This window comes from Tiliqua scincoides, chromosome 3, assembly GCF_035046505.1.
Source record: "Tiliqua scincoides isolate rTilSci1 chromosome 3, rTilSci1.hap2, whole genome shotgun sequence".
In the NCBI taxonomy this organism is placed as follows: Eukaryota; Metazoa; Chordata; class Lepidosauria; order Squamata; family Scincidae; genus Tiliqua; species Tiliqua scincoides.
In genome coordinates this window covers 70,288,774-70,315,158 of record NC_089823.1, presented here as the reverse complement: position 1 = coordinate 70,315,158, position 26,385 = coordinate 70,288,774, and the positions used below count along the sequence as shown (strand labels likewise).

Below are 26,385 nucleotides of genomic sequence, written 5' to 3'. Positions count from 1 at the left end.
GATAAAAAATAGCACTCTGATCTAATCTGTGGTATGCAAAAGCAGTTACATAAGAGATCCTCAAACAAAATGTACTAATTGCCTCTCCATATTGATTGGCAATTCTGTGAAATTCATCCCAGACCCAACTGAATGACATCAGAGAAAACAAATCTAAATATGTGAATAACTGGTTCAATGAATGCTTTTGCTTGCAGCATACATAATTCTAGAACACTGGTAATTTAATGAAGTACAGGAACAAAACCAGAATTATTTTTCATACTGGCAGAGTATATCAAATGCAAGGGCTTAAAGATTTGTTTTCCTTATTTGTTTTTAATTTTCTTAAATTATTTGACACATAGATGAACAGAATGTTTATTCTTGATTTTAAAACAGATAGGAATCAAGACAATATAGCAAATAATAGGGAATAAACTCAGTGCATCACTGTTTAGTTTAGCACTGCTCAAATGGTACCATGAAACATACTAAACGGTCCATGAGTGAGTGATGATTTGACCTTCATTCACAAGTTAGTCACAAGAGATGTTTTGATGGTACACAAACATGAGGATGCTCAAGTCTGGTGGTTGGCAACCTTCAGTCTCGAAAGACTATGGTATAAGCCTACAGCACCCAGTATTCCCAGGAGGTCTCCCATCCAAGTACTAACCAGGCCTGACCCTGCTTAGCTTCCAAGATCATGGGTATAAGAAATTCCATTGTATAATACAACAGAGCAGAGTGTGGGGAGAGGGAACATTAACCCATTGCTCCACCATGATCTAGATCAGGTTCCTCTATGATTGCCTTTTGTAGTCGGACAGATGCCAATTTCCCTTCTGGGGCAAACTGTAAGCGTGTTATTTAAAGCCCAACTCCCCCCACTGGTCCTGATGCAGACTAGTCCTCCTCCCCATCACCATCATGCTTAGTTTGGTCCTATAAGGATCATTTTCAAAGCAGACATAACAGTAATTTCACTCCAGCAGATCTAAATTCTAAAATGGCTTCAGATATTCACTCCAAGCCTTCAATAGGTAAGCTAGAAACTTCTTGATATCTGTCCCAAATAAAAGGTCAACATGACAAGAATTCTCTAGCTGAATCTGCCAAAAGCAAGGTTATCCTATTACTGAGAAAAGAATGTAGAAAAAACATGTAAAAAGGGAAGAGAGAATACAAAGGAATTGGCTCCAGGAATTAGAGTGCTTACCAGAGAGTAGAAATAAAGAGGAAGGGGGGGGGGGAAGAAAGTGCTTTCCAAGTGTAATACGGTGATCCTCTAGTTTTTCAGACTTGAAAGCCCCAAGTCAAATTTGCATCATAGGCCCTCTTTCTACATACTATAATGATTCAGGCGTTATTATTCCTTTTCTGAGAACATTAGATCTCTTCACTGCTGTCAAACACCTACCAGCTTTGGCAACTGCATTGCTGCACTTTTGTGCTCTAAACAGCCTATTCTATTGAACCTGATAATTTTGGCACTGTAATAGAAAGCTTTGCCATGTTTTGAAGAATTCTCTCCACTGACAGTCAAGAGATAGCTGTAACAACTGTCCATCCCAGATACATAAATGCGAGAAGTGAGCTGTTTTTAGAAAATCAATAATGGCCAAGGACATCCTTTGAAAGTGAGGTTGTTGTCAAGATATCATCTCTCTCTCTCTCTCTCTCTCTCTCTCTCTCTCTTCCAAACACTTACCTGAACACGCAATAAAAATGCAATTTTAAAAATTATGAAAGCTTCCCAGGTTCCCACAAATTTTTAAGTTAGAAATGTATTTTCTGTCTTGTATATTTAAGAACATAAAAAGAATCCTGCTGGATCAGGCCAAGGACCCATCTAGTCCAGCTTCCTGTATCTCACAGTGGCCCACCAGATGCTTCAGGCAGCACACAAGACAAGATACCCATATCTTCTTGCCACTCCACTGCATCTCCTGCAGATACAGAGGGCCCCCTGTACACCAAACATACATTCTTACATGTCCTTAATTGGTTATGTATCAATTGCCTTGAGTCACTTCCTGGTAAATGATAGTATGACCAGACTACATAATCTTTTCAACAAATCAGTGCCTTTTGTTTCATAGTGGAGGTTTTTGTTTTTTGCTTTTTTAATGACTGAACCTTAGTCTATGACACAAATATATACCAGCAAAATGTCCCAGGCACAAGTTAATAAAATTAACTTTATTTTTTCATTCTGAAAATCAATGAAACCTGTGCCAATTTCCACTGTATTCTGCCTGATTAAGTCTAAATGATTAATGAAGTGATAGTTGATTGCCATCATGATCTAGGAAGGTAATCCATCTGATGTCATTTCTCTTGGTGTGTTCATGCTGGAGAACTTCAGTGGTTCTATGACCCCTCACAATTTCAGTGTGTGAACCTACTCATGTACTGTAGCCTCAAAATCACATTATTGACACATACGTCCTGATCTATTGGCACACTGGGATTTTTAAAAAATGTTAAGTAATTTTAGTGACAATTTCTATACTGTTCTCTTCCCTTCCTTCCCAATAAACTAAGACGTCCATTGGGAACTACTGTTTATCCTTTTAAAAAAAAACTTCAGTCCTTTTTTTCCCTTTGATATTCTTACCTTGTCTGACTTGTAAGCCGAAAGCTAATTAAAGATTCCTTGTTTAAACCAGCTGCTTCAATATTGATAACATCATCCACTTCTGGTTCTGTGGCAATGAACAGTATTGGAAACTTCCAGATGCCTCCTGTGTTACACTGTACCACCAACGTTGCTTGGTTCCTTGAAAATTAAGTTTAAAATAGTCATTACAATGGAAGGCATAATGAAATGTAAGTGAAATAAATCAATGTCCAAGGTGTGATGTAAACCTATATTCCTATAGAACTATAATGTTTTACAGCTGGTTGTAAATTGGAGTGTAGACACCTTGATTTATCATGTTACCGAAAGGAGAGTTGTTTACAATATGACAATAGCATGACAGCCTGATAACTAAGATGTAATTTAAGTTCTAGTTTACAAAAAATGTTAACATTTTGACATTAAAATCAATGTCGCTCCTATACTAGAGATTGGATTTCATTCCTAAGTGGTGGATATAAAGGGTGATTATATGTTTTCTTTTTATTAAAGAGCTGTTATCTATTAGTGTAGTGGTTCCCAAACTTGGTGGCTTGCGACACACCAGCCAGGGAAGCACTCCTCCTTGGCCCCTTAAGGTGTAGGGTGGATGGCAGCGAACGGATACCCAGGATCACAACGTTGCTGGGGCCGGGGGGGGGGGTTGTTTTTAATCACAGTAGCAAGCGATGGTGTCCCAGGGGTGCAGGGAGCCCCACGGATGCCTCTACAGGGCTTGCCAAGCCTGTAAACAGTGAAAAAGGAAACTGGAAGCCACTTCCAGTGTCACAATTGCAAACTCAAAGAGGTTTGCGATTGCACTTTTTCACTGTTTACAGGCTTGGGAGCCCTGCAGAGGTGTTCGTGGCACTCTCCACACCCCCAGGGATGCCAGTGCTTGCTACTGTGATTAGAAACAACCTACCTGTGGCCCTGGCAGCAGCATGATCTTGGGGACTGTATTGCTGCTATTCCCCTGTCCTTGCAAAGATTTATTGTGGTCCCAAAGTTTGAGTAGGACTTTGGGAACCACTGTATTAGTACTTTTCCAATATTGTTCATCTTGACAACACTAAAATATATTGTGAAACTGATGAGTAACAATGACCTGTCCATCTTACAAGTCTTTGGCTGAGGTAGGATCTCTCTCTCTCCCCTCCCTCCACCCCCAGATTTATTTTCTTCACTGTTTTGTGGTGCCTTTTCCACCTCAGTGATGCAGAGTCAGGTATCTGTTTTGCTTGAGTAGCATATCTTCAGTATAACTGGGCTCTCCTATGCTTGTTCTTCATATCAGAGCCACAGTTAACCAATACATGCCCACAGGTATTAAAATGACCACAATCCGCCATTTTCACAAGATTGAAATGGGTAAGGGAACAGTAATTTTCTACTTGTTGCCTGTCCATTAGGTTAGGTGATGCATGTTGCTTCAGTGGCATGTTATAGGGGAATAAGAGGGTGGCAGATATGAGGTGCCCTTCACCCTAAGTCTGCCACCACTGATGGCTTCTTCCAGCCTGCAACTGATGCAGTCCTCACTGATCTATTTTCTGCTTGCTTAAAGCAAGCAGAAAGTGGATCATCTGCCTTCTGACCTGGATCCTGGGATGGTTTCGTCAAACTCAGAAATGCAAGATTTCAGGTTTGATTTACAGGGACCACACAAATGAAGGAGCTTCTTCATTTGCATGATCCTTTCCAATCAGTCTGGAGGTTCCATACTTCTGCTTTTGAATAAATCATGGGAGAAGCACAGTCAAGGGCTTTTTTATGTGTGCAGAGGAATCAGGTTGCATTCCAGTTGCATCACCCTGTCAGTGTATGGAGTGCTAATGAGGCTTCCTCAGTTACCCCAACAGAGGGCACAGTTACAAGCATTTTGCATGTACCATGCTGTTCTTTGCATCAAATATATGTGGAGCTTTATGAGCAAATTCAAGTTCCTGAACCCACAAGCAATTGCTGGATTGAAAACACCTATTATGAAAACTAACATTGCTTCTTAGACCATTTATGTACACTGATATACTATGAAACACACCCGCATGCACACACATACCTCACTGGTTTGTAAGGTGCAAACACGACATTGAAGACCAAGGTCACAATTCCAGTTTTCAGATCTCGATCTTTTGTCACCAAGTTTATAGCTGTTGCAGGCTTTAGCTGAGAGCTCAGTCTTTCAGATTCAAACTCAATTTCATACATGAATTCATCAACTGTAAAGAATCCTAACAAGGGACAAGGTAATTGTGCATATGGTATGAATGTATCTGGCTTTTTCAAGGGCTTACACATTTAAAGGCAATCTGATTTGAGAAATTATCAGTCAATAAAGAGAAGCCAATCCTCTAACCAGAAGCTCAGAACAATGGAGCCTTAGGGCCCAATTGCATGCATGTTCACTCAGAAGTCCCACTGAGTTCAATGGAACCTATTCCCAGGTAAGCATCTGTAGCAGCCATTTTCAGCCACTGTGCCGTGGCACACTGGTGTGCCGCAAGTGGTCCACAGGTGTGCCACAGGAATGTGGGGGAAGGTCATTTATTAATAGGGCCAATGGGAGATGTGAGCCCCCACTGGCAGCATGGTGTGCCTTGTCAATTGTCAAAAACCTGCTTGTGTGCCTTGACCACTTTAGTGCCTTGTCAGTGAGCTGTGAGATGAAAAAGATTGAAAATCACTGATCTATAGGATTATAATCACACTTTCATAATATTAAAAATACCTTCAAGACCAAAATTAATGCTAAATGCCTGAAGCTTCTAGCATAATCAACAATAGAGATATTCTGGATCATATGTGAGCAAAAGGCCACTAGACTTTACGTAATAGGTATGACATCACTGTAAGGATGTTTTAATCATTTTACATTTGTATGACATTTTGTTGTTTGATGTGTTATTGTAACCTGTCACAAGCACAGGAGAGACGGCATAAAAATATCTCAGCAAATATCTCTTTTTCCATTTCTTTTTGCTTTTTCATCTTCTCTTGCCAACTTGAAAATAAATAGATGCATTTGGTATTTCTTGTATATGAATTATCATTTCCTCCAGAATATGACTAATGAACACAAGATTCTTTAAAACAGATAATAAAACAGCAGCTATGAATCATGAGCAAATACTATAATATAAATAATATAAAGCCTCATTAAAGGTCAGGGTTTCAGGCACAGTAGAGCAGCTCCTGTCTGTGATATATTGAAAGCCAACCTGCAGGACTGTGGAGCACTGGCTAGTCTTATTAACTACAATACAGGATAGTACATACAGGAATTCACCATTTAACACAGCAGAATTTTTGTGAAAGGCATAAAGTCTAGCTCTGCAGGCACTTGCTGTTTCCAAAGTTTATGTTCAGTTCTTTTCTGCATCATACACATGCGTGGATGTTTTTGTGCATGCACATAGGTGTACATGCATACAGACACACAAGTACAGGATAGATGTGAGCTCAGAACAGTTGCCTTTTCAAATTCAATTTGAGTAGCTGTTCATGATACTTTCCAGAATACCTTTATTCACTATTCTGAAACATTTTATTGAGCCAGAATGGTGTAGTGGTTCTAGTGCTGGACTTTGAGATCAAACCTCTGCTCAGCCATGAAGCTTCCTGGGTGACCTTGAACCAGTTGCTATCTCTCAACCTAACCTACATTAGAGTGTTGTTGTGAGGACACAAGAAGGGAAGAAACCATGTACACCACCCCGAGTTCCTTGGAGAAAAGGCTGTATAGAAATATGAAAAATAAATTAAAAGTAGCTAAGATGTCCCTGTCTCTAAGGGTGTGGGCAGGACATTATTGTTCTTTGGATCACATGCTAGCACAGAATAATGGATTGTGCACTACATATGCTGAAAGTGATAGGTCATGAATCAAGACAGCATTTTGTTTTTGAGTCCTTGGATTTAAAACTTTTCAGACATGCCGATTTAAGATCATGCTTGACATCATGGTCTTCTCTCTGTGGTATGCATACCATGTCATTAAGGTATGAATGCCATTTCCTGCCTTTTTCAAGCTGATCTGTTGCTAATTGTGGTGCTGAAATGGTGCACTCACAGTAGGACACATCTGAAGGCTCCTAATTATTCCCCGGCACAAAATGTCACCACAGACTCTAACATAAAAATGAACTTAGTGGGGGAGAGGAAGCATGACATCATTTGGAATCTACCACAGAGACAAAATTGCTACTGCTGAGCAGATGTTTCGTTCAGCAATCAAATCATTCTAGACTGCACAGAGAATGTTTATTGTATAGTTTGCACCATTCAAATATGACACAGAGCAAGCTGTGGTTGGTAATTGTGTTGCACATTTTGTTGGTGCATTTTGAAAAGAACTGTATTTGCTTTCTTTCTCCCCATTTGTAGATGGCACCTGCTTTCAATTCTCTTCCAATATATGCTCTTGTTTTTACTGAGGGGTTTCTGTTTTATTAACTATACTATGTCCCTCTTAAGCATTCTCCAAGAATTTTACAGTACCTGTGGAAAAACAACATGTTTCGTAAGTGCCAACTGAAAGTATATGAAAACTCTCTGCTGGTCCCATAGCTAGTTGTAAATTTCCACTACAAACCTAGTTTAGGGAATCTTTAAAACTGAAACATGCAATTAGATTTTTAATGAGAGCTGCAAACTCCAAAGACAACCACATCATCGTATTATGAAAATCCCTCTGTGAATGTGTTAATATTTTAGTTCCAATATCTAGATGCTTTCTTGACACACATGCTGCCTAATTACAGTGACAACTGCTAGAAGCAAAGAAAAAGAAAAGACTGTGTGTCATCACCACAAAAAAAGTCTGAAGTTGTGTCACTAAAATCAAATGAGGAAAGCTCCAGATACTCCTAAAGGTCCCGGGCTCGATACAAATGGCAGAACAAGCGAGAAAACATTCGGGAGCATAACTACCTCAACTTGGAAAGTACAACCATACTAAACAGCAAAGACAGTGAGAATCCAGCTCTCAGCATTTTCTGCCTATATTCAGCAAAGAATTCATGCAGGCTCTGTCATTTTGTTCCCTGATTCCGATAGGGTTTCTCTGATCAAGGACAGAAAGAGCATTGCACAGGTGCTGGAGGTAGGCTGCTACTCACTCATGGGTGACAAAGGCACACTAAGGACCTCGCCAGACATGCAGTTTTTCTGTGGGAAAATACATCAGTGACTGTGAAGTCTGCAGAATTGCATGTGGTTGCAGGTATACCCAGAACCATGGAGATGGCCCCAGGTCTTGCAAGACTGCAAGCGAGGCTGTGTTGTCAGTACATGGGGACTGGCGCTGAGAGACATCATGCAACCAAGAAAAGTGGAGCTGGGATGATGACAGGGAGGCAGGAGTATTCAAAAAGAGGGTCAAGAGGAGCAGGGAGAGAAGGCAGAGGAGCAGGAGGATGGAGACAGCAGAGAAAGAGAGGTCAAGAGGTCAGTGCAGGGAAAGAATGCGAAGGGAGGAAAGAAGTGGAAGGAGGCCTGAGGATGGCGAGAGATGGAAAGAAAGAGAGCAAAGAGGGCAGGACAAGAAGAGCAAGATGGAAAAAGAAGGAAAGGAAGAGAAGAGGAATGAGAGACTTGTGGAGCTTGGGGAAGACACACCATAGCAATAGAGAGAGAAAGAGGGTGCGAGAGAGGACTGAACTGGAAGAAAGAAGGCGAGCAAGGCAAAGAGGAGACAAGGCAGAGAGATGGCTACCAAGGGGCCTGAGAGAGTACTGGAGATAGCGAGACAGAGAAGGAACCTCTACCACAGAGGAAGAAGGAGAGCAAAGAAAACAAGAGGACGCAGGCTAAGGAGAAGAAGGGAGACAGAGGTGAAAAGACATGGAGACCAGCAACACAAATAGAAGGAGATGATTAATCTGGACAACAGGGAGGCAAGAACCTGGGAGCAGAGGGATGTGCCTGCAATAAGAGAAAAGAGGGAGAAAGATCCCTCCATGAACCGAGCAGGGAAAGAAAAAAGAATTGCTCTCTGGAAGGAAGCCACAGGTTAATGCAAGCACTTTCAGTGCTCGCTCAAAACTCCGAAGTTTGGGTGATACAAGAGTAGGTGTGCTAGAGTCATCTCTCCCTTTCTGAGGCCTGTTCCTGCTCTCCTCATTCCCACTTTCCCCTAGAATTTCGCAGAATACAACTGACCCAGGGTCCAATCCTATCCAATTTTCCAGTGCCGGTGCAGCTGTGCCAATGGGGCGCGCACTACATCCTGTGGTGGGGAGGCCGTCACAGAGGCCTCTTCAAGGTATGGGAATATTTGTTCCCTTACCTTGGGTGGCATTGAGGCTGCACCTGTGCTGGAAAGTTTTATAGGATTGGGCCCACAGTCACCAAATCACATTGTAGATATTTTATAAATGCAAACAATGAAACTGCAAGGATGCACAATGAATTCATCCTTTTGCGTTGTGGGCAGAATGAGAGATGTGCATTCCTCTTCTATAGCCTTTCCCATGCAATCATCTGAACAATGGAATCTGACTTCACCGTCAGCACTTCTGCTCCATTAAAACTTCTTAGTGCCTTTAAAACTGATCCACTGTTGCTCAGGGAGGGAGATGCACTACCCCTCCAGCTGCATTTCGTGCAGGAGCAAATTAGCCCCCCCTTCACTCAGGTTCACACTTCCTTGCCTTGCTTTATTTCCTACTTTGTTTACAGAGCCCTCTTGTCTCTTGCCTCTGTTCCAACTCTTGCCTCTGTTCCAACTTCTTGGAACAGAAGTTGCCTCTCTTGCCTCTGTTCCAACTTCATCTGCCTATCCACTTTCTTTTCACACAGCTCTTCCTTGCTAGTCCCAAACCCTTCCAAGAGAGCTGCATATGCACAGAAAGAGATTCGACTTATGAAAAAAATGGACTTGCATAAGAGTATCTGGAATGGAAATATTACATGAGTCAAGAGTTGCCTGTATTTCACTTTTCTTGTACTGGGACATTTTATATTTCCCCAGGGAAGAGTTTTTTCTCTGATAATTCCCAATTAGGGGCATGAACTATGAGTCATGGTTCCAAATTCTATTTTCACCTCAGTAAGTGATTCAGTACATGGTCTTAAACCAGCCACTGTCTTTCAGCTTCAGTTCCCCACCTACTATAGCGAGGATAATAATACTGATCTACCTTACTGAGATAATGTCCTGTGAAATACTACATGTGCTCAAAGAGCACTAAATGCTAAGCATAAAACAGAAAGAATATATGGCTGTCAGTCAGAATACAGCTTCACACTGTGGTACAAATCACTATTTTTCTACAATAGTTATCAATAATAGAGCATCCACTCAAGAGATTAAAGTCAACTGGTTACTCTACTTTTCTGTTGGAAACAAATGGGGAACATGATAGGATTGGACACTGAAGTTGCACTGCTGGAACCTGGTTGATTAGCTCACGCGCTTCTTCAACCAGATCATCGCCAAGCAGAAGACGCCTGCAGACTGGCAACATAGCACGCCTGTCCCAATCTGAAAAAGGCAGCCCTGCTGACTGTGCAAACTACAGGCCGATCCACCTCCTCTCTCAAACAACGAAAATCTTTGAGAGGGTCATCGACCACCATATCCGCAACGTCGTCCAACTCATGACGAACCAAGCAAGCTTTGTCAGTGGCTGTGGAATGACAGATGTAGTGTATGCCGCCTGTTCTTCTGCTCAAGAAGCACAGAGAGAAGTAAAAGCCACTGGATGTTGCCTTCATTGACCTTGCGTGCCGCACAACGTCATCTGGTAAGTGCTGTGTAGCCAAGAAGTGCCAGAAGAACTTGTTCGATGGGTGAAGCTCTTGTACAAGGATCCAAAGAGTCATGTGCAGGCCGTTGCTGGAACACTAAAAGACTTCCGCGTTACCGCTGGCATCCACCAAAGCTCGGTGCTCTCTCTGCTGCAGTTTATCATGGTGATGGACATCATCACACGCAATCTGCAAAAGCTGGCACCGTGAACACTTCTCTATGCAGATGACGTTCTTCTTGTGTTCGACAACCAGGCAGATCTCGAGCAGCAAGTACAAGCTTGGAGCGACCATCTCGCATTGTTTGGCCTCTGCCTCAATGTCAAGAAGACAGAGTATATCACAACAGACCCTGATGAGCTTGGGACAATCCATGTGAACGGCATCGACCTGCCACATGCTGAGACATTCTGATACTTTGGCTCGACGATCACAGCTGACAGCAGCCTGAGTCACAAGACCATTGTGCGAGTAAACTCTGCCTAGACAAAGTGGGGCACAATGACCAGTGTCCTTTGCAACAAGAAGATCAGCAACCATCTCAAGTTGAAGATCTACCAGAAGGTCATCCGACCACAAATTAGGACATCACCACTATTTTGCCCTCATTGTTATTAGTGTGCTGGGTGCCTACCAGGAGAGCATAATACAAAGTAGGAGAGTGTGGTAAGGATAGTCAGATATATGCTGTGAAGATCACAGGCATTACAAAGGCATTTGACGCTTTTGTGTTTCTAAAATGTGTCAAGAAAAGTTGGGTATAATGGAGGATGTAGTTCTCATGGTGCCTAATTTCCCTAAATGCTTCATTGTATTCTGGCAACGTCTAGTTTAACTGAGTTATCTCAAGTTGTGTGGGTCAACTAGTTCTCTACACTTTGGCTATGCTGGTGATTGATCCTGGAAGTGTCTACTAGGTCAGTACAGGTACAATTGGGGAATGCAAGCTGCTGTAAAAAGGAAAATGAAGAGGAAATAAAGAGAAGAATATCTAATGAAAAGAGAGAGAGAAGAATAGTGAATAAAGAATACATAATATTTCCACCCTGAACGGGATTAATATACATAACTGATATAGCCTATTATAGAATAATAGTAAATTCCTAAAATGCTGGGGCTGAGATGAATTTAAAAATATTGTAGTCAGCAAAAATGCTCAGAAAAAATATTCTAAAACAAAAACTGTTTACATGACTAGATCAAATTTATAAGATGCTGAAAGTACAAATGTTTAAAAATAACTTTTTTCAACTTTTCAAGTTAAAACAACTCACAAAGACAGGAATGTCTTTCTTCCTTTGCAGTTTTCTTTTTAGTGAATTTAAAACATGCTTTCTGCAACCTCACTGTTGATATATCAACATGTTATCTCATGTTTTGTCAATGGGCCTGGCACATTAATTTGAAATTGTGAATATTCCACCATTCTTACCAAAGATGTATCCAAAGGTACACACAATAAAAAAAGAAAAACAAGAGCAAGAACAAATAAAAAGACTATGAAACAATTTCATCATAAAAAGGCAATTAAAACAAAATCACAATCCGTAATTACCCCAGAAGCCGCCAAGCATCACCTTCCCCCACAGGTTTGACAAAAATAGCTGCATTTTTACACAATACCTGATGCACTGTTTTGCAGTGCTTCTATTTTTAAATTATTTTAGTAGCTGTGAGTTTTCCTTAAGTTGTTTTTTTTTTTTTTCCTAATGGAAAAGCAGTATATAAATACCAGTAATAAAAAAGGAATAAACAACATAAAAAGTATTATATATCTAACATTATGGCAGTTGGAAAAAAATTGCACCCTCTATTAACAGAGAAATCACTGCTGGGACACTGCAGTTGTGACTATGGATGGGCCATTTTCAGGTGGATACTGTTAGTTCTGTGTTGCACTTTGCATTGTACAAAATGTGAACAAATTCAAACCACAAAGGAGACAGGAAATATGCTCATATTCACTGTATGCTCAAGGCATTATTTTAACTTATTTTATTCCCAGGTGAATTTAGTGTTTCCTCTTTCCATCCTTCAGCTCAGCCTCTTTCTTGCTATTTTCCCTCCTGCTCCCTCCCCGCTCCCCTTTCCTTTCCTCACAGTATCATGACTACTTTAAATTGTAGGTCTGGGTGCAAAGACTGTGCCTACTTACTAGTTCTTCATAACACATCTAACTACTCCAAGCACTTGATTAAAGTTATATAATATTATCACAACACCAAGTGGTATAAAATATATTGAAAAAATTACAAGTTTTGAATATTAAGGATGGCCAGAGCTGTAGCTCACTTTTAACCAATCCAGTATGACCAATTCTAACCCTTAATTTTGATGACATTGATTGAATCCAGCCTTTGGGGCTTTCACTTTTTGTTAATGGGTAGTAATAATTCTTAGTTCAATTTCAAGCCCTGCTGACTAGACTAGAAGAGAAAAATCTACAAAGTTTCATAACTTAAGAAATTTATTCATGTCTAAATAATTCAAATACTGAAGCACAGTAGAGACTATTTAAAATGTGAACTTCCTATGATTAGCATCATCTGTCTTTAACTATAAAAATGGTTTAATACACATCATGCACACCCAATAATGTATCATTTTGGGGTGGGTGGGAGAATGAAGCAACTTGCCAAGCTGTTATCTCACAGATATGCTATACAGATCTATTGCTATATTATTTATTTATTTATGTCCTTTTTATTTCGCCTTTCTCCCCAAGGGGATTCAAGGTGGCTTACAAAAGAGCAGACACACAGTTAAACCAATTGTACTCTGCCCTAAAAATCCACAAAACTTTAAAACAACCATGAAACATAATTTACACCTGAAGAGCAACAGCTACACCTAAAAAGAACAAGCCTGTAAAAGCCAGATATTAATTTAAAAAACCAAGACACAGAAGGCTTGTCTGAATAAACAAAGTCTTCAGGCCACGCTGGCAGGTCGGCAAAGAGGGAGCAATTCATAGCTCAAGAGGGAAGGAATTTCAAAGAGATGCTGCCACGACCGAGAAGGCCCTTTTTCTTGCTGCTGCCCCCTGCACCTCCCTAGGCGGCACCACTTGTAAAAGAGCCTTCTCTGATGACTTGAGAAAATGAGCCGGATTGTATTTACATTCTCACCAATTGTCTGAAGAATACTAAAAGCTTTCTTTCCAAGGTTGGCCCAGAGCTTGCAGTGGTACTGACGCAGCCTGCACTATATGCTGTGGGCTAGCCAGGCACCAGGGAGCAGTACAGAGATAAGTAAAGAACTTTTATACTTACCAACTCTGCCACTTATCTGCTTACCAACTTACCAACTCTGCCACTTATCTGCTCAGTCCCCAATAGGCCTACTAGGACACATGCCAGCTTTTTTGCTGGTGTAAAACCAAGTATGTTCAATGGGAGAGGAGTGACAACCCAGGGATATAGTATATTGGCGCTGCTGCTATCTGCCCCCAGCCTGCCCTTGACATAGCTCCCAGCCAGGCCAACTGCCACCCCACCCCCAACCAATCCCTGTCCCAATACTTCCCAGTCAATCCCTTCCCCAATCCTCCTCCAGAACAAGTCCCTCTACTGGCCAACCTGCTCCAATGGGGACTCAGAAAGTGGGGGGGAGGGGTTGCCAGCTGTTTGTGCTGGCGGCCCTGGCCTGCACACCATCTCAGAGGTTTTCATTTCAGAGCACAAGTTCCATCAGTGCTTTTACTGACAAGAATAATTTCCTATGACATTCAGTGAGAAATAATCACAATGCTACTGACAGAAATCTGAAAATTGTCACTTCCATTGTTGTCTTTTTTTAACCATAGTATTTACCTAAAAACTGTTACATTCAAAATCAGTGTCTTGCAATATATATTTTAACAATACAGTGTTAAAATATTACTCTTGCAAACAGAACAAAAAGATATTCTAAAATGCTTTCACTGTGTTGTGGTGAAATAACATTGGTGAAATCAATATAGTAATTAAGGTGAAAGTTAGATAAAATATTTAGAATGACTTCTTTAACACATTTCAAAACCCCAAGCCTACATTACCCTACTATTATTACATACAGTACATGATACTACAGTCTTTGAAATGAACCAACACTTTTTCCGTCACATAAATTCACATAGCAATAGTTACAGTTCAAAAGATAAAAAGAACGTGTGACCTGAATTAACAAGAATATTTTATCTGACTAGACACTGTGTTGTGCAGAAGACATTTGTCACAAAGACAATTTTAAGTTCTCAGTGGAAGACTTTTGACATGAGAGCTTGGTCTGTGACCCGCACTCTGAAGTATCAGAGATAGCCATGCTCAGTGAGTGATTAATGCAGTGGTCTTCAATTTGTCAAGTACTAGAACCTACTATAAACTCCAATTTTACCCATCTTCTCCAATGGGACCCATCTTCAAGAACCTGGTGGACAGGAGCAGCAATCATTCCTTCTCTTTTACTACTGCTGGAGGCCAATCAACATGGGTTGCTGCTGTGTCATTCTGCACCTTATTTCCTTCCAGGCCTATTGAAAGTAGAGGAGGGGCATAGAGTGCCACAGCAACAGCTTCCTCTTCATTTTTTAAGATAGAGGGAGAGGGAGGGAGGTACAACAGAGAACAGAGGGAGTGCTGTGGCAGGAGAGAGCAGGTGGATGGGACACTGAGGGGGCCAACTGAACATTAAGAGGGCTTTCCCAAATCAATCCTTCCATTATCAAAATCCCTGATAGGATTTAACACTAGCTCTGGCCTTCTGTTCAAACTGCAAGCCTAAAAGACTTCTACAATCCAGACAAGGTTGGGTTATAACCCACTTCTTACTCCTGATCCACCAGTTTAAAACCTCTGGGTAAATGAACAGGTTGAAACTTTGAGCCAAGAAAAAAAAAATCTTTATCCAAAAACTTGGTGGGTAGCTTTTGCTCCAAATGAAAAGTCTAACAAAACATAGATTAGCATAAACAGACACTTCATCAGAATTGCCAGCAACCATGCTACTAATGCAGTGGTTCTCACATGTAACACTTCCCCCGTCCCTTTAAGGGACTCTTAAGGGGACGCTTAAGGACTAAGGGGGGCACTTGTGTCTTACTTGGACAGATGTAGGGCTGCAGCAGGCTGCAGGAGGTGCTGGGAGCCCTGCGCAGCCCTCTGCAGTTCTCCCTGAGGCTTGGAACTTTCCCTGAAAGCAGGCGCAAAGCACTTCTGTTTTGCATTGCGCCCACTTTCAGTGAAAGTTCCAAGCCTCGGGGAGGGCTGCGCAGGGCTCCCCGCACCTCCTGCAGCCTGTTGAAGCCCTACATCTGTCCAAGTAAGACACAAGCACCCCCCTCGCCCCCCCCTTAGTGATGTGATCCTGGGAGTCGCGTTGCTGCCCTAGCCCCTCCCCGCAAGAACTTACTGAGGGAGTAAATCTCCCTCAAAGTTGGAGAACCTCTGCACTAATGTATTTACTCAAGTCTGCACCAATTGACTGATCCTTGTTCCATGAGGTTCATTCTGTTTTGCCAATGTATTTCAGCATGCATACTATAAGAATGGGGGGATAGATCTGTTCTGAGTTTGATGTATGAAATGGTTATAAACCTCAGGCAGAATGATTCCAACTCCAGTCCATAAAAATTCTACAGATGACCTTAAGTATATCTGGATTTGAAACAGCTGTAATGATACACAATAAAGAATGACATGCTTTTTGTTCTCCTACCTTCAGTCACTTGAACTTCATCTCTAATAACGACTGACTTGTACTTTGAAGGACTTAAAGGGTCTCTGATTATTTTTGAACCACGTATTCCCGGAACAACACCAGTTAACAGCACTTCTACTCTTTCCTCCACTCTACTGCGGGCTCGGCAGCATACAACAGCTGGAAAAAAAATTAATATTTTTTACCAGCCCCACTTTAGAAAATATTCAACTCCACTGATACTGCTCATCGTACCATGTCTCCTAAATTTCTTACTATCATCTTGCTTTTTTAAGCCACTATTACATTTTTCATGGCCATGCACACCAAAGGGGGTTCATCATAAAAAAAAAAACCTGCATTTTATGATAGAGTTATGAAGGGAACTTCATACAAAGTTACCAAGAAATGCTTTACCAAGCACATGGAGTTTTCATTATTCATAAAAAAAAAAAACTCAGTCACGCACACAAAAGAGTGACTGACTTGTGGAAAACTGAACATGAAATGGATAATTATGGTTAGTTACTCAAGGCATGGACATGTTGATAAAGCAGCTTGATGAAAGTGTCGACCCAATGTGCAGCAGCAGTGAAGAAGGCCAATTCCATGCTTGGGATCATTAGAAAAGGCAGTGAGAACAAAATGGCTAATATTATAATGCCATTGTGCAAATCGATGGTAAGGCCACACATGGAGTATTGTGTCCAGTTCTGGTCGCCATATCTCGAAAAGGACATAGTGGAAATGGAAAAGGTGCAAAAGAGAATGACTAAAATGATTACTGGGCTGGGGCACCTTCCTTACGAGGAATGGCTACAGCGTTCGGGCCTCTTCAGCCTAGAAAAGAGATGCCTGTGGGGGGACATGATGGAGACATACAAAATTATGCATAGGAATGATAAGAGTGAATAGAAAGATGCTCTTTTCTCTCTCACACAACACCAGAACCAGGAGACATCCACTAAAACTGAGAGTTGGGAGAGTTAGGACAGACAAAAGAAAATATTTCTTTACTCAGCATGTAGTTGGTCTGTGGAACTCCCTGCCACAGGATGTGGTGACGGCATCTTGCCTAGATGCCTTTAAAAGGGGATTGGACAAATTTCTGGAAGAAATATCCATCACAGGTTACAAGCCATGATGTGTATGTGCAACCTCCTGATTTTAGAAATGGACTATGCCAGATGCAAGGGAGGGCACCAGGATGCAGGTCTCTTGTTGTGTGCTCTCTGAGGCATTTGGTGGGCCACTGTGAGACACAGGAAGCTGGACTAGATGGGCCTATGGCCTGATACAGAGGGGCTGTTCTTCTGTCAAAGATTACTTCTCAGATACTTATGTTTTTCAGGTTGAAAGCACATTTGAAGCAAGATAAGGAAGGTTAAAATGCTATCACTCATTTGTGACATTAACAGCGCAATCCTATCTTGCGCTGGAACCGGCAGGCCAGGAGGCCTGTGCTGTATCCAGCCAAAGAAAGGGCCCTGAAGGGGAAACTCTTCCCCTTTCCACTTCCCCGGATGGTACTTACTTACTTCCCTGGGTAAGCCACTGCAGCCCCAATGGGTCTCCTTGGACTTGCACCACCTCCTGAAGTGGCATAAGTCCAAGGAGAGCTTGAAGTTGCTCCGTACTGCTCGGGAATGAGGGTTGGGTTCTGGCATAAGAGCCGAGTCAGCCCTGGGACCACCCTCTGCCCACCCTTCCCCCGCCCCGGAATGCTTCCCTTCTGCCTGCTCCCCACCTTCTCCCAGCCCATCCCAGAGCCTTGCATCAGCCAAGCTCAGCCGACGCAAGGTTCCCCAGCAGAGTTGGCTGGATTCAGCCTCCACGGGCCAATGCACATCCTTGTGCCAGCCCAGCAGACTCACGAAGAGGTGCAAACGTGCTTTACGGCATGTGACCCTCCTGGACTGGCGCAAGGGACTTGCAGTGGCCCAAGGAAGCCTCAGGATTGCACCCTTAGAAGGACAAGTATACAGTGGTGCCTTGCAAGACGAAATTAATTCGTTCCGCGAGTCATTTCGTATTGCGAAATTTTCGTCTTGCGAGGCATCACTGCAAACTGCAAAGAAACCAAAAAAAAAAGCGAAAAAATTCGTCTTGCGAAGCACGGCCATAGAAAAATTTGTCTTGCGAGTCACCAAAAAAATCGCCAAACGCTTTCGTCTTGCGAGTTTTTCGTTGCGTGAGGCATTCATCTTGCGAGGCACCACTGTATATTTGTAATATTCAAATGTTGGAGAAATTATGAACTATAACAATGTTTAAACAATTCTTTATTTTTGTGGTATGTCTGTGAAGAATGAACAGACATATTGACATGAAGTACAATAGTGATTACATGAACTCAATAGTGAATGAACAATAAGCACTGTATGGGCTTTTATGGATATATTTCCAATTAAAATGTTAAGATATAGTGGCTTCTTATTATAAAGGGCAGTATGCCTCATAAGTAGTTCATGAAAGCTAAATAGCAGCTTTACAATGTATTCATGAGGCAACACCCCATGGTTTTGGTAAACCAAAAGTCCTTTAATAACATGGACATCACAAAACCAGTTAAACAGACTGCAGCCACAATTCAACAAAAAGTCAGGTGCACTTAAGCTCATTCATTTAAATTGACATAAAAACACTAAACTTTGTCTTGAATTGTGGCATAGACTGTGCAGGGCAAGCATGGAATGGGCAGCCTAATCTTGAGCTGACCAACGTGCGGGGCTGCCATAACACCAAAATGGCTACTGCAGGATCCTGAGCACGCTGGGCAGCTGCTGGGGACTCCTCAGGGGAAGGGGACTTTTGACCCCTTCCGCCAGGTAAGGGAAATAGTCCCACAATGGTGCTATCTGATTCTGCAGCGACTCTTTAGCCGGTGCAGAATCAAGGAGCCCCGTGTCAGGCTGCGTGGCCTGACATGGGACTCTGGATCTGACGAAGCTAAGCTCTACCAATTGCACCCCATCTCTCCCCACCATACCTTCCCCCTGGAACGCCTCCTCCCCACCACACCTTGCCTCTCTACCTATTTAGCATTTTGCACAGAGCACTGGACCCCGGGCCCAGCACTGGAGCGGGCTCACACTGGGCTAGCTCCAACGCTGGGCTCGCATTAAGGCTCGCAAACGTGTCTTATAGCGGTGAGCTGCCATGCCAAGTTCAGAATCGGGCCTAAGTGAAGCACCAGAACCAAATACTTGTACAGGCACCCCCCTGTATCAGTAAACAATACATTCCCCACCCTTATGGATACAGAAACCACAGATAAAAGGAGAACCTACAAAAATGTTCAAAAATCCCCCCCCCCATCATGCAAATATCTGCTTCAGACTGCAGCCTCCCTGTTGGTGTTCCTGATCTTCTGGGTCTTTACTGACTGCAAAATGGAAGAGGGAAGCCGAAAAAACACAGGAAGTGAGGCAGAGGGCTAAAAAGAATGTGATGCTAAGCTTTTTGAATTCTCTAAGTGTCATATTCTTCTCAGCCCTCTGCCTTGCTTCCTGTGAGTGATTCTGCTGCTTCCTTCTTCCATTTTGCAGTCAGCAAAGAGCCAGGAGACCAGGAACAGCAACGGGAAGGCTAAAACCTGAAGCAGATAAGCAATTTGTGCAATGGGAGGCACAATGGGGGGATTTTTGAACTGTGGATAACTGAAATCAAATATAAGGGATCCATGAATATGGGGGGAACACCTGTATATTGCAAAGCAGCATGTGTTGTCATTGCCAAACTTTTCTCTTTCAAATCATCAGCATGAATATGAATATGAATATGTGCAGACTACAACAAATTTACATACACACACACACAAAGATGTAGATTACTTGATAGTTTATGAGGATGCCATGCTGTGCAAGAAGAAAAAAATAGTTGATGGAAATATTCCATTTCTACTCTGAAAGAATTAAAGTGCAAATTAATTGAATGAAATATGTAGTTAACATCACAGTTGCATTTTTCTTCATGTTAAAGATCCTTAATAAATTAGAACAATGACAGTACAAGTAATATCTATTCCATTAAGTGTGATGATTTCATTCCTCAATAAGACTCTCAATTACCTTCCTACTATTGTTTCCATTCCTTGACATAAGCATTTGTATATAATTGACTAGCACATTTTGAAGTTCCCTTATCAGCCCCACATGGTGGGTTTTTATTATTGGCTTATAAACTGGTTCCCAGTGTTCTTGATAGTCACTAGAAAAAACAGCAAATTAATTCTGAAATTGTGCTTTAGTTAAGAAATGCATGTGAAATACTTTGTTTGCCAAATCCAACCCTTGGCAAGGAGGCATCACTTATTTATCTATGTGACTGTGGTATAAACAGAAAGGATAACTTGATATGAATATGAGGTGCATTTAATAGGAATAGATTTAAACTCAAGCTATTTTCAGTCTGAATTATAGTTTTGGAAAAGAATGGGCTTTTCACTTTAATTAAACAAGTCTGCAGCTTCATTGCCATTCTGTACCTGGTGCTGATTTAGAGGGTGGTGCTTCAGGGATTCCATTAATTGGATAGATCCAGCGTAGTCCCTTGATTTTTCTATCCTCAATTATAGGGCTGCTAAGAAATTGAAAGGGCATTTACATGAATACGTATGATTAAGAAACTAGTACAACTGATATTGACTTAATACACCCATTCAAAATTCCTCCTTGGTTCCAGATCCCATTTGGGATAACTCTCATTAAAGATATTCAAAACAATTACTATTTTGTGCATGAATCTTGAATAACCTAAATATGGACATTTATCACTAAAATCAGTTGGCATCCTTCAGTCTCAGAAGACTATGGTATCGCGCTCTAAATGGTGGTTCTGGAACAGAGTGTCCTCTCCAGTTATCTCCTGGGTAAAGTAGATATGGAGGATAGACTGTTTCTCATGCAGCAAATCCCCCCTCTCCATGTCGCTGAAATGGTCCAATGGAAAGGCAGAAGCCAATATGGTTGGTTCCAGTGGCGTCGCAGGAGTTGCCAGAATGTGACTGTGTTCAGCCATGAACTGCCTCAGGGACTCCGACACCGAATTTTGCCTTGAGGTTGACTCCTGAAGCCTTTTCCATAACTGGATGTAGCCACAAGGCAGTGGAGGTTTGGGATCAGAGTTTTCCTTCTCTTAGATGAGCTGCCTTCCCAGGCTAATGAGTCCCACCTACCCAGTGGCTGTTTAGCTGCCTCTTACGACAAGTACAGCCAAACTGAGGGGCTATTCTTATCCCCAGCCCCCAGGGGTTCGCTAAAACCAAACCAAACAAAATAAATAGCATTTTAAATAAACTTATTATGGAGATAAATTCCAGTTTTAATTGGACTCAGAGGTATTCTAAGACATTCTCAATACACTATTTTATCTTCTTCATTACATGTTTTCACTATCTTTATTTATTTTATTTAATAAATTTCTATTCCATTTTTCTACAGAGGCCTTTATTCAAAGCAGCTAATGAGATATCTGAAGCATATAACAAAATATACAGCATCAGTCACAAACTTGATTTAAAAAATGCATATTACAAAACTCATGAAGGAGACCCATTAAACACATTAACAAAACAATCACTAATAATCAAAAGTCTTTTTAAACAGGTGCATTTTAAATGCCCACTGAATGTGAGAAGAAAAGGCATCTGACAGCTCTTCCCAGAAAAAGCCACATTTTGTCACCACCACCACCAGTTCTGAAGATTTCAAAGGTTGGTCTAGGGCTAGGCCAGCAGGTCTCAAACATACCGTGGTCAGTATAGTCATGTGGTGGATGGCATGGCAGATGGTGTGGCAGATGTAGTGTAGTGGCAGACTCCTGGCTCTCCCAGGTACCACCATTTTGGACTGCACCATTTTTGGACTCATGTGATCCAAGATGGCACCACCCAAGAGAACTGGGAAGAGGCCACTTGAGATATCCTGTGGCACCCCGTGAGTTCACTGCAACACCTCAGAGTGCTAAAGCGTACAGTTTGGGAACCACCAGTCTAGGCTATTAAGGGCTTTAAAGGATTAATACCAGATGTTAAACTGAACTCTAAAACAAAGATGTAACCAGTGAATTTGGTATAAGATTGGGGTTATATGATTTAATTATTGGGTCTCAAGCAAAACCCTGGCAGCCACATTTTAGGCAAATTAAAGTTTCTGGAAAGATTTCCAAGGCATAAGGAGAACATTATTTTAACCTCACCTGGGCATAACTAAGAATCAATGAGGCCAGGTCTGATTTCTCTAGGAATGGCCACAACCAGAGAATCAGATAATACTAGCTCTCATATTTAGCAAGGGAAAGCAACTGTCTGTATTCTTCCCAGCATAGAAACTATTTCATTGGCTATTTTGCTAGCGTCTCCTTTGTAATTTTTTTCCCCTTTTCTTAAAGGCTGTGAGTAAGTTTGGGACAGGGAACCATCTTCTCATTGATTCTGATATGGAAACCGCTTTGTAATCTTTTTTGGGGGGTGATGAAAAGCTGTATTTATATATTATTATCAATAAGATTCCTAAGATTCGTGCTAGATGAGATTCGTGTAACATCTTTGACTTTATTACTGCAGATTATAACTGATTATTGGCTCTGTTTTAATCTATACTGAGTTCATTTCTATTCTGTAAAATGGGATTTCTCCCTCTTTAGGTGTTGAATATTTTTCTGTGTTGAATTTTTTTTTAAGTGTTTATCTATAGAATATTAAACACTTAAAAAAAATTAGACTGGTTGAGTTCCTAAGGCAAATCTAACAATATCTGACACATATGGGAAAGTTGTATAGCTCTCCCTTTCTTAGGTAGAATACTATAATAGTTGCAGTAAAACAAACTACAGTTTGCATCATCATATCTCTACAGATTAATAATATCAAGTTTATGTACTGTAATAGAGAACTTAACCAGGTCAGCAACTTATGAAAAAGTCATCCTCTACTTTAACAACAGTACCATTTATAGCAGTTCTTAAATTCTATACACCCCCCCTCTGAAATGTTTAAATAAGCTCAAAACATATTATCATTCCCAACTCAAATTGGTGAAAGTAATCAGATTTATAAGCCAATGGTTAAAATATTTACCAGTCTTCTCCTGTTAATTTAATGGAATCATCATAAGACCAGTTTTCAGCCTCTATCTTCTCAAGTTTAATAACCAGGACAGCTTCATACATTATCATGGTTTGAGGTGCAAACAACACTGGAATATCCAATTTGCCTTTTGGAGGCAAAGAGATTTCTGAAAAACAATAAATCATTTAAACACTTGGTACATAAGGAGAGATGGTTACAAGTCTCTTAGTTTTTTACTGGAACATCTCATCAGCCACCAATTGGTGAAACCACCAATCACGACCCTAATAAAAAGACCACTGATCATTTCACTGAGGACCTAATGACACAATGTGTTAAATATGGGGATTGTCTGTCCATTTTCTCTTTTCTCTTTTCAAATAGCAGAGGTGTGGGGGGGGGGAGGCGGGGAGATCAGGACATACTGCATCATAGTCCCAACAAAAAACCTTCTACAAACTGCTATTTGACCTGAGACAGAAGTACCTATTGGCACCTTAACACACCCAGGTTGATGATAGCAGGCAGGAGGAAGGTCTCTTGCCTTTGGTTGTATTAAGCCAGTCTTCTTCCTCATATTTCTCTCCCAGCAGATGGCCTGGCATTGTCATTATGAGAGGACAGGATTGCCAGTGACACCATCAGTCCCCATCCATGCAATATCAACATATCTGGAAGCTGCAAGTCATAAAGCTGTAGACTGATTTAACTCATTCAGGTATTAATTCCCATCCTCTTTCCCTTCCTACTTTGTTGCCCATTTTTGGCACAACCTACTTTGTTAAAAAGCATGTTATTCCCACTATTATAATTAATCTGGCCTTTGGTCACCATTTGTTGGAACAGTATATCTTACTTTCTTGTTCTCAACTTCCCCCCCCCCCCGGTCAGGGCTTTTCAAACTGGGGCATCATGATGCCCCAGCCTGAGGGCCCTGGCCTCTTTCCCCTTAAGGAGGGGGGGCAGGGAGCGGGGCAGGGAGCGGGGGCAGGGAGTGGAGGCAGGGACATGATCCCCAGGATCGCTTCACTCAGGGGGCTGCAGGGGCTTGGTTGTACTTACCAGATTCTCCTGCAGCCTCCTGGGGGTGTGGGGAGCCCTGTGTGACCTTCGGCAGGGCTCCCCAAAGCTTCAAAAGTGAAAGTGGCGCGATTGCGCTCCACTTCTGGTTTAGCAGAGGCGGGTGCGATCGCTCCGCTTTCGCTTTCAAAGCTGCGGGGAGCCCTGCAGAAGGTCGTGCAGGGCTCTCCGCAGGCGGCTGCAGGAGGCTCTGGTAAATGGAACCAAGCCCCTGCAGCCCCCTGAGCAACATGATCCTGGGGATCACACCGCTGCCTTCCCCCCGCCCCCGCAAGAACCTAGAGCGGTTTTCAAACTCCCTGAGAGTTTGAAAACTGCTGTCCTAAGTGTTAAGACTTCCAAAAGCATACCAGACTTCAGTGATATTTGTTCTGTAGTACTGAACATGTAATATTGAACAAGATAATAAATGCAAGATCTATTCATCCATCAAGAATAGTTAATGGCACTTACAATACTAATGTCTGAACTAATTCCAGAGTTGCATTTTGGTTCTCTAAATAGTCTTTAAAATGTGTGTATGCAAATAAAATTGAATTCAAATTACTATTCATGTTGCAATAGACACCACAGTAATAAACAGATCTTATGTTAGTTTTCCTCCTCAAAATACTGTAGATACTAATGTATAAGTCAATCTCACAGATAAGTTGAGGGCAGATTTTGAGCCAAAAATCATGGAATTTTCTATGATTCTAAGATAAGTCGGAGGGGGAGATATTCTCTGAATATAATTTTGTCTGATTTTACCTGAGGCCAGATCCTGAAAAATAATTGGTAGTAAGTAATACTACCAGTAATTGTTACCCAAGAACTGTACAGTCTCTAATTTATTTTAAAAATAGTTAAAGATTATAAGATAAATTTTTATTCATTAACTTTTTTAATTCTGGTCTTCACAACATTTTTGTAAACACTATAAGAGTAAGTGCACTGTAAGTAACATACTGGTAAAACCATTATCAAATTCTTCTTTAAGGTGTCTGGTGTGTTAAGCCAGAGGCTCTACAAACAACATATAACACATAACTGGGAACATGCAATTCAATTCACAGCAGAGAGACAAGCAACAAGGAATGAGAGTGAGCAAGTGTAGCTACATCCAGCTGCAATGTGATTTACTCAGAAGTAGACCCCCATTGAATTCCATGGGTGTTATTCTTAAGTAATGGTGTACTGAATTCTAGCCTCGAACTTTGTTTTAGATGGAAATGAGGGTTACATCCCGGTGTTTTAAAAAACCAGACATCTGCCAAACATTTGCAAAATGGAAGGAGGGTACAGAAGGGTTGTGTGTGATCCTCCCAAAGACAATGAGGCACACTTGATTTAAATGCAAGTGTTGAGCCTGGCTTACTATTTTCTCAGGAGGAGTGAAAAGGTTAATTTTGGCTGCAGCATGCCCTGAAGCATGGTTGCCCTGGAGATGAATTTCCCTGTAACCTGACTGAAAGAGAGGAAAGAATCTGAACCACACCACTGTTTTTGAAGTCATTAACAAGGTGCTTAGGTAGAATTGTGTGCTATTCCCCTTCTATGTAATGGAACAGCCCAGAGGAGGGAAGAAGGAGATAACTTAGCAATGCTCTGCATTCTCCTCCATGTTCTTTTGCTCTCCTCTGCTCTCCTCCTCCTCCTCTCCTCTTTTGCTTCTCCTGGCTGCTGCGACATGCCTGAACAGGCCTGACCCCTGAGTGACCCTCAGAAGGCGAGGAGATGACCTGGCCTGGATTTATTGGCAGAAATTTCTTGCAAGTACCTACAGTACATCAAACATCCAAGTAGCGTAGGTATAATGACAACAGAGAGGTGGGGCTATTAATCAGTGGGGCTATTATTTATGCTTTGCAAGTATGATACTACGATACAATCTTCAGCAATTCTATGATAAACATCCCAGCTATAGGAAGACTACCGAATGAAACTTTGTATACCTTCTACATTTGGGGTTGACAGAACCTTCTACTTTTGGGGTTGATAGTTTTACACAGAAATAACTGCTATCATTATTATTGAAAGAGAAAACAATAATTGCCTGAAACTCTCTTGAGCATGGCAGCATTTGGAATGTCCATTTGTTGATCAGTAAATGAGTTCATTCTTCTTGGAAACTCATGGAAGGAAAAAAAAATAAAAACAAATTTTTGACAATTTGATGCCAAATAGGTGAATGAGGAAAGGAAATGATGTGCCTTAAGTTAAA

The 26,385-nt window shown here is 41.5% G+C and overlaps 1 protein-coding gene across 1 annotated transcript in view; it reads right to left on the bottom strand.

Annotated features, from left to right (window-relative positions):
- CFAP47 (cilia and flagella associated protein 47) overlaps positions 1-26,385 on the bottom strand; it is a 318,053-nt gene that overhangs the window by 20,196 nt on the left and 271,472 nt on the right. Inside the window, exons 58-62 of the mRNA XM_066621307.1 lie at positions 23,112-23,268; positions 20,520-20,611; positions 16,052-16,213; positions 4,668-4,839; positions 2,603-2,764 (exon numbers count right to left, since the gene is read on the bottom strand). Coding sequence (XP_066477404.1) covers positions 2,603-2,764; positions 4,668-4,839; positions 16,052-16,213; positions 20,520-20,611; positions 23,112-23,268 — 745 coding nt within the window. The remainder of the gene's footprint in view (positions 1-2,602; positions 2,765-4,667; positions 4,840-16,051; positions 16,214-20,519; positions 20,612-23,111; positions 23,269-26,385) is intronic.